Source organism: Polistes canadensis, unplaced genomic scaffold (genome assembly GCF_001313835.1).
Source record: "Polistes canadensis isolate GaletaPanama2010 unplaced genomic scaffold, ASM131383v1 scaffold_263, whole genome shotgun sequence".
Lineage (NCBI taxonomy): Eukaryota > Metazoa > Arthropoda > Insecta > Hymenoptera > Vespidae > Polistes > Polistes canadensis.
In genome coordinates, this window is record NW_014569810.1 from 1 (window position 1) to 14,878 (window position 14,878).

The 14,878-nt window shown below is 28.0% G+C and overlaps 1 protein-coding gene across 3 annotated transcripts in view; it reads right to left on the reverse strand.

Annotated features, from left to right (window-relative positions):
* Nucleotides 1-2,948: 2,948 nt before the first annotated feature.
* The window catches only part of LOC106790831 (acetylcholine receptor subunit alpha-like), a 208,324-nt gene continuing 196,394 nt past the window's right edge, over nt 2,949-14,878 (reverse strand). For 2 of the 3 annotated variants that reach the window (XM_014756013.1, XM_014756012.1), the window contains 2 exons: nt 4,240-4,386; nt 2,955-3,186 (listed from right to left, as the gene is read on the reverse strand). In XM_014756013.1, coding sequence (XP_014611499.1) covers nt 3,024-3,186; nt 4,240-4,386 — 310 coding nt within the window. In that variant the 3' untranslated portion in view covers nt 2,955-3,023. Of the gene's footprint in view, nt 3,187-4,239; nt 4,387-14,878 lie in introns of all 3 variants that reach the window. The other variant, XM_014756014.1, reaches the window with a different exon arrangement.

Below are 14,878 nucleotides of genomic sequence, written 5' to 3' on the forward strand. Positions count from 1 at the left end.
TATATATTATAAAGTAATTATATATTATATTTATAAGAAAAGAGAAATTATTTAATTTGTGTTCCTGTTTTCTATGAATATATTATATTTTATCGTATTTTGTTTATTTTTATTTATTCTATCCCATATAATTATAATTATTTGTCTTGTAACGTAAAAAAAAAACGAACTTAGAGATAAACACGTAATACAAATTATTAGGAATATTTTTAAAGTAAAATCATTAATATAATCTGACAATAATAATTAATCGTTAACGTATCAATCACTAATTAAATCTCATAACGATCGATCAGTTATCTTTCAATGTGAAATATTTAATAAAGGGTAAGAATTATGATCGTCGTGGTAAAGTTAGAAAAAAAAAAGAAAAGAAAAGAAAAGGTGTCGACATCATAGATCTTAAAGAAGATGAAAATTGTTCAGATCCTTTTCTACGTTCTTCCCCAACGTAGAGTTTCTCACATCTTAGAGAAGTTTGAAAACGTGTAACAACTTTTCCAAAGTAGTAATATTACTACATAAGCAAGTAAATGATAGAGGTTGAAATACTTTTCTTTTCTTAAAAGATCAATTCAATTTATCTGCGGGTGAGTTTCGCGTTTTTTGGGGAATAAAATTCGAATCTAAACTTTGTTAATCGGTTTGTAAACTATTTATTTTATTAAACTATCGAGTGTGTTTGATTTTAAATTATCTTCGTTATATGGATCATTTATTTTGAAAATAATGTAAAAATATTTATTTTTGTTTTGTTTTTTGTTTGTTTTTTTAATGAAATATCAAACGATTCGCGATTAATTTAATGTAAAATTGTATAATTTATAACTAATTAATATATTTAATATTATAAAAAATGTCAAATGTTTTGTTCTAATCAAAATTTCGTAAAGATCGATTATAAAAATGGTGTAAATTCATTATTCACACAGTCTCACATAAATATATTATTATTTTATTTAAATTTGTCTAAAAACAAAAAAAAATAAATTCATATAATCTAATTACATATCGATAAGTTAATTAAAAAAACATTGCCACAAACTTGGCATAATTTAATTGATATTTTTTCAATCGATTAATAATATATCCTAACCTCAAATTTTCTCGAAACAATTATTATCTAAATAAATTGTTCGCATATATAACTCAAAATAATACTTATATATATATATAAAAAAAGAACAAGAATTCTATACATCTATTATATATATTTTTCCTTTTTTTTCTTTTTCATGACTAATATCCTAACCTAACAAATTTTCTCGAAAACAATGAAAACTCAACTTGTCCACCATGTTGAAAATAAATCGTAAATACACCGAAGGAAACTTAATACTGTTTTGTATTAGATACAAGGTGTGGAAGATAATCATTTCGATTGGAAATAAAATTAACTGAATTAATAGACAGAAAGGTTAAATTAATAGGATATAGAAGAGTAAAAAAAAGTGAGAGAGATAGATAGATAGATTGATTCCTTCAATCGATTACTATACTACTACTACTATTACAACTTAATAGCATTCGCATAGTTAATCGAATTCGTTTGGTATCCTAGCTCGATTTCATCGTAGAGCTGGGAAAATTTACTCCCCTTGCCACCCCTACCTCTCACCACCCCCCCCCGTCTCTCCCCCGAACCAAAAAAAAAAAATAATTTACTTTTATTTCGACACTATAAAGCACCGTGTTTTCGATAGCATTGAATTTACGCAGCTAAGAGAATTCGCGTGGAAATGAAATTGAATTTAACGTCCCATATGGGTCGTGTTTAATAGCTTGGCAATTTAATTACGATGATCGTTTGAAAAAAAAGTAAAAGGGACAAAGTTTTCTTTTTTTTTTTTTATATATATATTTTTATATAAAATATATATATAAAATATATATATTTTTATTAATATATATATTTTTATATAAAATAATTCTTTTGATACGAGTGGTTTTTTTTTTTACCTAACCAACGAAACGGAGCAAAAAGTGTAACGAAAAGTGAGAGAAAGAGAGAGAGAGAGAGAGAAAAAAAAGAGTTTGTGGTTAGATATATTTTTTTTTCATGTTACACACTTGTTTAATCGTAAGTTGCGTTTGAAAATCACCGATGAAAATACACGAGGGTGTATAGTAATATTCTGCAAAGTGCAACGTTAAGCTATTCTATATATATATGTATATATGTATTTACATTGTACGTGTATACATATTTAACAATCTATCTAACACATATATGGTGAATAGATTTAAACAGGAATCCGTGTTTGTGTAGTTGATGTGCACGCGATCATAGGATTCCTATTTCGGACTTACATTGAAAATGATCACGTACTATAATGTTACTTTGCATGATTCGATTTCGGTATTATTGTTCGCGAATCAAAGGTGTTATTATGATTATTATTATTGTTGTTGTTGTTGTTGTTATTGTTGTTGTTATTGTTATTGTTATTATTGTTTCCTTTTTCTTGTAAATATATTTTTATTCGAGAGAAAATGAATAAAAAGAAATGAAAAAGAAGATTATATTGGAAGAAAAGTAATTAACGATAAAATAAAATGACAGAAAAAGAAAAAAGAAATGAATATTACGAACTAGTATCGGTTTATTTTATTGATAAAATTCTACCCACCCCCTCCCCATTCCTCTTTCTCGTCGAATGGGAAAGTTATTTGAATTTTCATCCCCTTTACTCGACCATTCATTGAAACAATGTTTGCAAATCGTTAAAAAATAATCAACGAAGCAACCATAAATTTAACATTAATTTCAAAATTATGAACAGTCAAGAAAAAAAAGGAATGGGATGGGGTGGGTGGGGGGGATCGTTGTTATTACGATTTTATTAAATTTATTTTCTTTTTTACTTTTAATAATTCCAATATAATTTCTAACTTTTTGAAGCAATTATTATCACAAAGCCGTCATCTTTTATCCTGGAAGTTAAGTCAGGAAAGGGGAGGGGGGGGGTGGAGAGGGAAAGAAAAAAAGGAAGAAAAGAGGTTTTTCAATGAATCCATGGTATTTACCTCGAAGGTGAGAGATCCTCTTTGGAAGTTGGTCGACTGTGGAACCTCTTAGGTGTAAAATGTTCTTCGGACTCATCGTGAGTAGACGGATGATAAGGGTAATAGCAAGTTTTCTCTTTCCCTCTAACCGTTCTCATCAGTACTCTGCCAGATGTGTACCTGTGGGATGAAAAAGAAAGGAAGAAAGGAGAGAATGATAGGAAAAATGGGTGTTGGTGGTTGAAAAACGGGTTAAGGAAACCAGGAGGAAGAAGAAGGAGAAATAAGAAAAGAAAAAAGGAAGAGAGAGAGAGAGAGAGAGAGAAGAAAATCGTTAGAAAAGCTGTAGGATTCTGTAAATACTACTTACTACAGTTTTCTACGTGGTTTTTTTTTTTCTAACAAAGATAACGATGTCGCAAAATAGGATGACGATGATGAATGCGACGCGATTTAGAAATAGAAAGACTTGTGAGAGAAATGAAAAGAGAAATTGGTATGAGAAAAGAAACAAAAATATAAAGCCTCTTAAGTTTCTATCATTTTTCATTGTAAAAGAGGATGGATACAATTTAAACAAAATTATATATATATATTTATAATTTTAAATTTTTATAATTTTGCAGAACCTTTGCAGATCGATTTATAATTCGACAAGGTATTCTACGCGTAGACAAAATAGTGTACTTTAATTTAAAATAAGAGTCATTAAAATCTATTAACTTTTAGTATAAAAAATATTTACCGAAACTTATATCAAAGAAATTGCAAAGATGCACAATTTACAGCATTGCATTCTCTGACATTTTATGAACTTTTGCAGATTGATTTATAACCTAAAAAGGCATTCTACGCGTAGACAAAACAGTGTACTTTAATTTAATATAAAAATTATTAAGATCCACTTACTATAATTATAAAAAATATTAAAAGTATATTTACGGAAGCAAATTGCAGTTTAATGTTAACTTGTAGAAACTGTATACTAACAGTGAAAAGGTTGATATGTTGCTAATATTTGACGAATGTAAAATCATATATATATTATATAATATATTATATCATTTTTCATTGTAAAAAGGAAGGGTACAATTTAAAAATAATTGTATATATATATAAATATTACAATTTTTAAGGATACTATTTTTAAAGTTGATATATATATATATATCATGTATTGCATTTGTCATTTTCGATGACAAATCAATAGTTTTTAATTGAATGATTACATACCTATTCGTATCGAATTTGTAGGTAGGTCTTCTCATCACCAATAAACGTGGAAGAATGTGAATGAAGACTCTTTTAACCCAAGGCGCCATTTGATGTGTTTGGGGTGACCGGAAGTGGACATTAAGAACGACAACGGTTACGCATATACTGTAAATAAAAATTGTTGAATTATTCATAAATGAAAACTATACATAACAATTCAGACATTAATTATATTTAATTATATACAATTCAGTGTTTTTCTAAATTATATAAATAATATAATAATATATATTTGTGAAATATTTATAATATAATATAAGTATTTTGTTGATAAAATAATAAAATATAATAAAAATATTTTAATATAAATACTGATAAGATAATAAATATTAATCATAAAAATGTTTGATTATATTATACGATTAATATATATTACATTTAAGTATAAAATTAAACGCATATTGTATAATGTTTAATAATATTAAATATATTATTTTACGATTGGCATTGTTATAAAGGAATTCGTAAAACGATGACAATCTATTTTATCGTATTATTTTCTTTAGACAAACTGTTTCCATGAGTCGTCCATGGAAATTGAAGAAGGGTCGAACAATGGAAATCAATGGACCATTGGCATAATAAAGACATTCCGTATCTCGCCCTAACGTTTTACTCTCTGGCAATTTTACGAATTGATCGTTAAAAGGTCGGCTGGTATTTTCTCTTTTCTAAAAATAAGTGCCAAGGCAAATTGCCATAAGGTATAACCGAGAATGACTGGATAAAAAGGAATGTAAATCTCCAAGGACCATTTATAATGGAACAACCAGCCATTTAAGATTTGCTTGATCGGAAGAACTTTGCTATTATTATTTTTTTTACAAGGTAAAAAGGTATAAGTATTGTACCATTTTAATTTAATCACAACCCTCCCTTCCACCATTTTATATTTCTCAAAATTAATTCGATTAGTATAATCAAGATTTTTCATTTTATTAATAGTTTCGAATCATTATCCTTTATTATTTTACTTTAATCTTTTTTTTTCTGCACTCGTTGTATCAATTTCAATCGATTATTATTATTATTATTGTTTTGGATTTTGTACGTTACGTATTATTCGAAATGAATTTTGTTAATAGACGATTTAATAATAATTAATATACGTTTTATATCAAATAAGATAATTATTACTACAAATATAAATTGATAAAAGTGAAAAATAATAGTTAAACGTTTCGTAACATTAATTATTAGGAAAATGTATGCGTCTGGAATGTAGCCGGTGCCACTAAACGTTATATTACCTCCGTTACACCATCCAAAATGGTGTTATAGTAATGGAATTGCGTTATTACCGCAAGATTTAGCTGCTCGTAATTTCGAAGAAGGAGAGAAAGGGAACGGGTGAGTTTAAAGGAAAAGGAGGAAAACGGGAGGAGGAGGAGGAGGAGGAGAGGGGTGAGGGGGGGGGAGGACTGGGCTGGGTGGTGTTTTAACTTTCCTACAAATTGGGCTAGAAACTAGAAAGGAATTTCTCTCGTTCATCGTCTCTTGAAGATACATAAATATTTACACAAGTACAGTAACCCGAATTATTTAGGATTAACAAGGATAAAAACAAACATGTTTTTGGTGAAATTATGTAAAATATATTATAAAATAATATTTTGATTAACAATTATTTTTACTAGTTTTCTATTACACGTGTAAATAATATTTATAAATACGAAATGAATTTGTGTATAAGAAGCTATTTCTTAGAATGATTATCTTCATCCTCTTCTTCTTCTTCTTCTTTCTCATTTTATTAAGACTTTGTCAAGTTATAATAGCTTTTTTTTTTATTGTTAATTTTAGGAGCGATTTATTGAATAATTATATTAAAGAAAAACAAAGTATTTCCTTTTGAAGTATCAAATAATAAGTAAAAGTATAAATGTGCATTGATGAGTGCATAAAAATGTCAAAACAAACCACCAGATGGCGCATCGGATGGCACGAAGTTAAGCGTGAAGTTGTCAATGAGTGAGGTTAGGTGTTAAATTGTTCGAAAAAAAGAATTATGACGTTTATTAGTTACGAAAAAAGAAAGTATAAAAGATTAAAAGAAAAAAAAAGCAGCACCAGTTATTAAATTGAATTTATAAAAACTTTTATTCACTTCCCATTCATTTATTATTTATTATATATCGTTTTCATTTCTATTAACAACTTCTCCACAGTCAGTGAAATAAAACTAGAGTATAAAAAGAAATATAAGATTAAAAAAAGTGTTAGAAATGAAATATAAAACGACAAATTTAATTTGTTATAAATTTGTTTTCTCTTTTTACGTTTCAGAAACGAAGCAATTGAGTTTTCTCCAAGATTACGGACGAGAAAGTTGGATATTATTTTTACTTCATCAAGATAGAAATAATTTATCTTAAGAAGTGGTCTAAAGGTAATTGAAGTTCTTGTTTTCAAGTAAATGTGGAATGGCAAAAATATGAAAGGAATCATTTAATACTTTTAATCTAGCACATTCGTTGATGTTAATATATTATTATAATTTAATTTATATTTAAGAATTATATAAGACGTTTAACGTTTATAGAAATTTCATGGTGAAAGGGTAAGAAAGCTTGTCGTAAGTTTGGATACCAAAAAGGGATGCTTACTCTTCTCTTTACAAACAATAAGAAGAGAGAGAGAAAGAGAGAGAGAGAGAGAGAATGAAAATAGGGGGTGGAAGAAGAAGAACGAGAAAGTTAGATCAATATAGTGTGTCTGTGTGTTTGCTGATAAATGCATTCTACTACCTCTTGCAATGTTCCTAATGGAAAATTCAAAAGTTCTTCTCTATCGACACAGTATAATACACGTCAAAGGTTTATACATACATACATAGATACCAAACTTTCTATCTTTTTATATTTTTCTTTTATAATGTATATAAAGTAAGTTACTGTGATTTATTCTACTTAATATTTACTTTATACATTCTTTTGTGTTACTTATTGCATTTTACATTTTCTTGTTTAATCTGTCAAATAATTATTATTCCATCTTTACTATCATAACTTTTGTGTATTAGCATTGTGAAATTGTATTTGTTTAAGTTATTATTTTTTATTACAAATTTTACAAATTTATTCAATATATATATATACTTTTATTCATTTAAACTAGATTATTATTAAAAAAAATATATAGATAATATAATAGCAGAGATTAATCTATGATATAAAAAGAAAAATGTTTCTTTATCAAAAAAGAAGACAAACCACGGCATTAAACTTAATCTTCCTTTATTAAAATCTTGAAGAATTTAATAAAAATGAACACACAAACAGCTTTCGTTGGTAATGAAGAAAACAAAAAAATGTTTCAAATAAGTTCCCAACAGAGAGAGTTTAATTGTTTGATACTCACGTATCATCTTATCTTTTATATTTTTTTTTTTAAAAACCATCTCTCTCTCTCTCTCTCTCTCTCTCTCTCTCTCTCTCTCTCTCTTATTCTTTTTCACGATTTTTCTTTAACAAAAATCCATCCTTTTTTCTTCTTCTTTTATTTTTTTTTCCTTATCGTGATACTTTCAGAACGTAATTACGTTTTTTTTCTTGGAGTGGTGTAGGGTGGCAGGGGGGGGGCAAGGGGTGGTCAGGGGTAGAGGAAAGGAAAGGGAGCTAAGCTTTTCCGGTAGTCCTGCGAATCCTGCTGGAAACGTTCCTTTTCTTTCATGAGTGATGGGAAGGACGATGATGAAGCGACTTGGAAATTTGCTGGCTTGACGTTAGAAAATCCTCAAGTAAAATAAAAAAAAAAGTGAGTAACCTCGATCCGAAAAGTTTTTCCTTAACCGAGAAGAAGGATCCTCTGAGATTCTAGTTTCTTTCTTTGGTAATACTCCCCTCTACCCCCTAACCCCTGTCATTTTTTGTTCTTTCATTCTTTTACCTTTTTCTTTTTTTTTCAAATCGAATCACATCCGTGAAAATTTCCTTTTTTTCTTATTTATTCCTTCTATCTCTCTCTTATTTTCTTCTTTGATTTGTTTTGTTTTGTTTTTCTTTCTTTTTTTTGTTTAACAAATAGATAAAATGTCGAGACGAATAAATTTGATGAAAAATTGTAAATAATTGATTTTTTAATAAGTGTGTTACCGGACATTATAGGATTCGTTCTTCCAATCATATATCATATATCATCCGAAAAAAAACAGTCATTCGCAGAGATTCTGTTGGTGGCAGAAGAAGAAGGACATTAATCGATTTGTTAGGACCCTTTGACCTCTTTTGGTAACAGGATAGTGTTCGTTATCTATCTATCTGTTATCGAAAGGCAATCGGATAATTTTGTATTTTATTCTTTTTCTCTCTCTCTTTATTTTTTGCTATAGAAATGACACAAATCGATTCGTTCTAACGTTTAAACCAATTTGGTTTTTTTTTTTTTAATTTTTTCCCCCTTCATATATCTCACGAGAGAAATTTATTTGTTTTTCCTAGATTTATTTTTCTCTTTTTCTTTTCTTTTATTTTTATATGTCAAGTAATTTTTTTTGTTTAATATAAACATTAATTTTCCTTTTTTCTTCTTCTTCTTTGTCTTTTTTTATTTATTTCAGAGTATTTTCTTCGCATTCGCATAAAAATTGTCATCCACGTATTTTTCTTCTTCTTCTGATTTCATTTTTATTATTATTATTTCTTTTAATTGAATTCTTTCTCGTATACCTTTTGTAAATTTTAATCTTTTTTTTTCCACACATTAATCATATTTCGCATTGTTCTTCGGGTTGAAGTTTAAAAAAGAAAACAAAAAGAAAGTAATCCATTTTTCAGCATTTTTCTTTCGACAATTCTTTTCAATAATTCCCATTGGATTTAAATTTCACGATTTCAAAAGTTAAATACACAGTACGGACTAACGTTATGTTTAAAACAATCTTTTGAATTGTTGTTGTTACAAGAATATTTTTAAATAGGACTATTATTTCATACGAAAAGAAAGGTTTTGCGGTAATAATTTATCTCATATCCTAGTATTGATAATAGTACCGAATTAAAAAAAAGTCACCAACCATAACATTATTCCGTTCTTTTTTCCTCGTGTTAGAATTGTAATCGTTGTAATTAAAGCATTCTTTTTTGTACCCACCACTTAAATTCTTTTCTTTTCTTTTTTTTTAGGTTAGAAGGCTTCACACATGAATGTAACACCCCCTTTATTTTGAACGTTAAACACATTTTCCTTACTATATTATTATTATTATTATTATTAATAATTGATCCGATGCAAGACGTGGAATAAAAAATATTTTCCAACGTAAATTTATATTTTTTTTTTAATTAAACTACTTTAAAACATTACTTTAATTAAAAGGTACGATTACGCGTAACCGAAAAGTTAGTCGAATTAATGGGAAAGTATTTAGTAAAAAAATATATATAATAAATATAAAAGATAAATATAAAGATTAAGTTGCTGAAGAAGTCCCAATAAAGGGACGAAACGTCCAACTAAATCAAACTAAGTTCTACTTCTTTCATGTCCAAGTTCCCTGTTAAATTTTATCATTAATAAATATAAATCAAAAAAAGTGGCTTTTATATCGATCGTATATATGTAAATCTAATAAGAATACAATAGCAATTTTTCTTTATTTAAATCGATTCTCTCTCTCTCTCTCTCTCTCTCTCTCTTTCTCTCTCTCTTTCTCTCTCTCTCTCCCTTTTCCATTCTTTTCTTGAAGAACAGTACTTTACGTAATCACCATTTTCGAGGGTTCGATCAGAGAAACTGTCACGAAGGGTGGTTAAAGCTTTTCTATTGTTATTCATTATTCAATCACTATCCTTCAACATTTTTTTGAACGATAAGCAAAAAGAAAGTCATAGTAGGGAAAGAAAAAAGAACAAAAAAAAATAATAATCGATACAAGAGTTAATAATAGATTAGCCATTGAACAATATAAGCATTTATATTATTTTCTATTTCAATAAATAATAATTATTATATTATTATAACACGAGATTGTGTGTATGTGTGTGTGTGTGTAATAAAAATTCTTCTTCTTTTTCTTATATTATTTTTCATTTAAATAAATAATATTATTATATTATTATAACACGAGATTACGATATTGCAATACAAGTTGTTTATCCTTTAAGAATAATTAAAATACTTTTCATATTATTTTAGATAAAAAATAGATTGTAAAATATTTAAAAAAATAATCATTATTCAATCATTATCCTAGCCAATGAACAATATAAGAATTTATATTATTTTTCTGTTTAAATAAATATTATTATATTATTATAACACGAGATTGCAATACAAGTTGTCTATCCTTTGAGTGATTGATTAAAAAAAAGAAATAAATAAAAAATAAAAATAAAAATACTCAATACATTATTTTAGATAAGTCAAAAACAATTGTCTTTTGTATTCTTATTATCTTTCTTATACTATCGTGATCAAGCATATCAAACTGTCGGTGTGTTGTTTACCCCTTAATGATAATTCCTGAAATAACACAAATTTGTTTTCGGACGAACGGACGAGAGACAATGTTTTCAAGAAAAAGAAAAAGAAAAAAAAGAAAAAGAAATAGAATGGATTCGATAACGATGGATTTAATCTTTTCCGCTTGGGTAGATTTGTCGGAAGGTGCCTGATTACAAACCTTCTTTTTTATCCTATTTCTCTGTACAATCGTAAGAAAAAAAGAAAAGAAAAAAAAAGAAAAGAAAAGAAAAGATAGAGAAAGAAAGAGGGTGTGGGTGAAGGGGAAAAACTACCACGAGGAATCGATCCGCGTTGGCTTTGGTTCCATTTGAAAGTTAAATCGCGTTCAACTTGCAAATCGTTTGCCTCGGTTGGGAGAGAAGTGGGCGGGGTCGGTCTTTCTTGATTACTTGCCGGGGCATCTAACCGATTGAATCTTAATCGTGAACGTTATCTCATTCGACTTAAGTATTTTTCTTACGGTTTCTACAACTCCTATCTCGTCCACGTCCCTACTCGTCTCGTCCAACCCTATCCTTTCCCCATCGAGTTTTTACGACATTGATATGGTTGTAATTAAATTATATATAATTGTTATTCTCTCGGATTGTCTTTTCTTTTTTTTTTTCTTTTTTTTCTATACAGTCGAGACGAATATCAAAGCTCTGAAATTTATTCGGAATTTGTTTGTTATTTTTGTTTGTTTGTTTTGTTTTGTTTTTTTTGAGGTTATACTTTTCTTCTTTTGGCGCGCATTTTGGGAAAGTGAATTTAGATGCGACCGAAAAATCAACACCACGAAGTTGTATATATATATAAATTTTTATCAATTGTATTAAATATCTTTATTTTATTTTATCATTTTATCGTTTTATTGACAAATTTCGAGTATTATATTGGTACACGAGATAATTGAAGTTATTTTTGAGGTTATTCAGGTTATGTTTGTTTTGATAAGTTAAAGAAGTATAACTTCTTACGTGCGTATAAAAGTACACACACCAGTTTTTGAGGTTATGATTCTTTCGGCGCGTTTAGGAAAAAGTGATGAGAGTGAATTTTTACGATACGACCGAAAAATCGACACTACGAAGTTGTCGGTGTTTACACGTTGCGCATGCGCAGGCAGTGCGATTTCAAATTTATGGCATGAAATAATAATTCGATAAATCTCCCTTACATTTTTGGTATGAACTGATATTCTAATATTTCTATATACACAACACGTGTTTTATATCGATACAAATTACAATTATTTGTGTGCTTTGAAGTTATTTAAATATTACATAAGGTAGTGGGGTGTAATTGATATTTAAAAATTGTGAATATCTTCAAAAATATATTTTCAAAAACATTGATTATTATTCGCGTGAATATTAGTAATAAATGTTATTTTTTAATGATATAGGTTCATAGGGAACTTGGTCATGAAAAGAAGTAGAACTTAATTTAATTAAGTTATATTATTTTTTAAGTTATTGAGGTTATGTTTGTTTTGATACGTTAAAGAAGTATAACTTCTAACGTGCGTACGTAAGTACGCATACCAGTTTCTTTTGTTTTTTTTTTTTAGATATAGTTTAAGGAAATTTTTTTAATCGTCTCACTTTTTTCATTTTGTTTTCATCGATGTGATTAATTTATAATACTTCATTGATACTGTGTTATATTTTAATATTGTTTTCGATAAAGCTCCGCATAGTTAGTACCTAGTTGATCCCAAGCTCACAAAAAAATGAGAAGTGTTTGAGGGGGTGAGGTTAGCACAACCTACCCTCGGTAAAAAACAATAAAGCGTTCTCGGAAATAACAATAAAAAAAAAAAAATAAACAAAAAGCTATTATAACAGGACGAAGTCCTAATAAAAAAACAAGAAGAAGAAGAAGAAACTTTCGATAAAAAAAATTGATCGGTTAATTTCATCGACGGAACAAATCTAATTGATTTTAATTTGAACCGTTAATTTTCCTTGCATATTATTATAAGCCTAGTGAATAATTTATTAAATCGAATGACAACCGAAAATAATCTCTCGAATTTGAACGTGTTAAAGTAGTGACATCTACAATGTATATTTCAAAATGGTCGTTTTTGTTTGCAAGATATGTGAATAAGAAGAATAAGAAACAGAATAAGATGAAGAAGAAGTTCGAGATAAAAAGAAACAGACACAGACACAGACACAGACAGACAGACAGTGAAGTTAAAGAGAAAAAAAATATGCTTGGCGTGTTTCAAATGCAAATGAACATAGTGTTGAAACTTTCTCTTAGGTTCTAGAGTATACACGCGTATACGAGGTCTCATTGTCTCGTTCATTCATCCCTACAAAGACTTCCGAATAGTAAGGGTCGAAGGGTAGAGTAGAAGGAAGAGCGAATTGCCCTTTGTATTCGGTATAGCTATCACCCACCCTAGTCGTCCCTTCTGGCGTTTTGACGCTAAGTCGGCTTTTCGAATCGACTCACGGCAAAGTTTTAATAGAGAAGCTGACACGAAGAGTAGGAGAGAGAGAGAGAGAGAGAGAGAGAGAGAGAGAGAGAGGTGTGAACTAGCTTTTAGAACCTTACTTTATCTCTCTATCTCTCTCTTTTCCTTTCTACTACCATCTAATTCTTTCTAGTAAACGTTAGAAGGGCCAAGAAACGTTAGAAGGGTATAGAAGAGTACCAGCAGCACTTTAAACGATGAAATTTACTTAGCAAGAATGAAAGAGAAAGAGAGAGAGAGAGAGAGAGAGAATAATGACATCAGTGTCCACTTGAATGGGTTCTTCAAAAGTAGGAATAGTTTCGAAAGGGATGCTTAGTTTAAAGGAAAGATGATTGAGAAGATACAAGGTGTTTCTTGTTTTACTTATTTTTTTTTTTTGATATAGTAGTAGTAGATATAAAGTAGAAATCTTTAAGAGTTAGGAAAGTTTTGAAAATGATTTTTAATACAATTTACGATAAGTTCGATTTAATTTTATGAAATTGTTATTATTTTGTTGATGTTTATGGTAGGTGTATCAGTTATTTTGTTGATTATTTAGGTTATGTATGTATTAATTCGTTTATGTATGAAAAAGGGTTCATAGATTTATGAATAATTTTGGATTAGATTAATAGTTATGTTTTGTTTTAGCCCTGACACGCGTGTTTATTGTTTTAATGGATGTTTATATAATATTGGAATTGTTTTATTTAATTAATATTTTAGAAATGTGATGTGTAAACATTTTTTGTTATTATATTAATGATTGTATAGGAATATATATATATTAGAAAAATTATTTGGTATATGATTTAATTAATAAATTAATTATTATTGTAATCCGATCGAAAAATGGGAAAGGGTGGGTGGGAAAGGAAAACAAAACATGATTTCTTTTCTTCGATAATTATTTTTCTCGAAAATTTCTTTTTTTTTTATTCTATTTTTTTTTTACTATTATTCTAACGATATTTAAACAAAATAATTATTTGAATATTATCAAAAGGATTTATTTCGTAATATAATAACTCGAGATTGATGAAACGGATTATAGGAAAAAGGATACAACAAATGAATTTTTTCTTTTCCCTTTTCGAGGATAGATCTTGCTAATATTTAAAATGAAAAGAAAAAAGAAAAAGAAGAAGAAAAAGAGGAGGAGAAGTAGGAGGAGGTGGTGGAGGAAGAGGAAAAAGTTGAATGAATGAATGAAGGAAAGACAAGAAAAAAAAAAAAAAAGAAAGGTTCATATCGCTGACGATTAATAATAAAATATCTCTCATAGAGATAATATTCTTACTTTTTAGAGAAAGAAAAAAAAAAACAAAGAAAAAATGATAGTAGACGCCTTTGTTCTAAAACGTAATTGCCAATGGGGGGTAATAATAAAACGAATCGATCTTTAGTTACGTGAAAAAGTAATTGCAATGAGTATGAGAATGATAGTTTCAAATCTCTTTCTTTTCGTGAAGAGGATCCTACAGAGAACGAATCGAATGAACGGAAATTAACAAAAAAAAAAAGAAAAAGAATGGAGAAAAAAAGTCGAATGAAAAAAATCTCTCTGTAAGAATTCGCAATATCTTTCTATATTAAATGTAGTTTTTTATTTTTCATATTTTTATATATGATATATAAAATGATATATATTAAATATCATTGTTCTAATTAATTAAT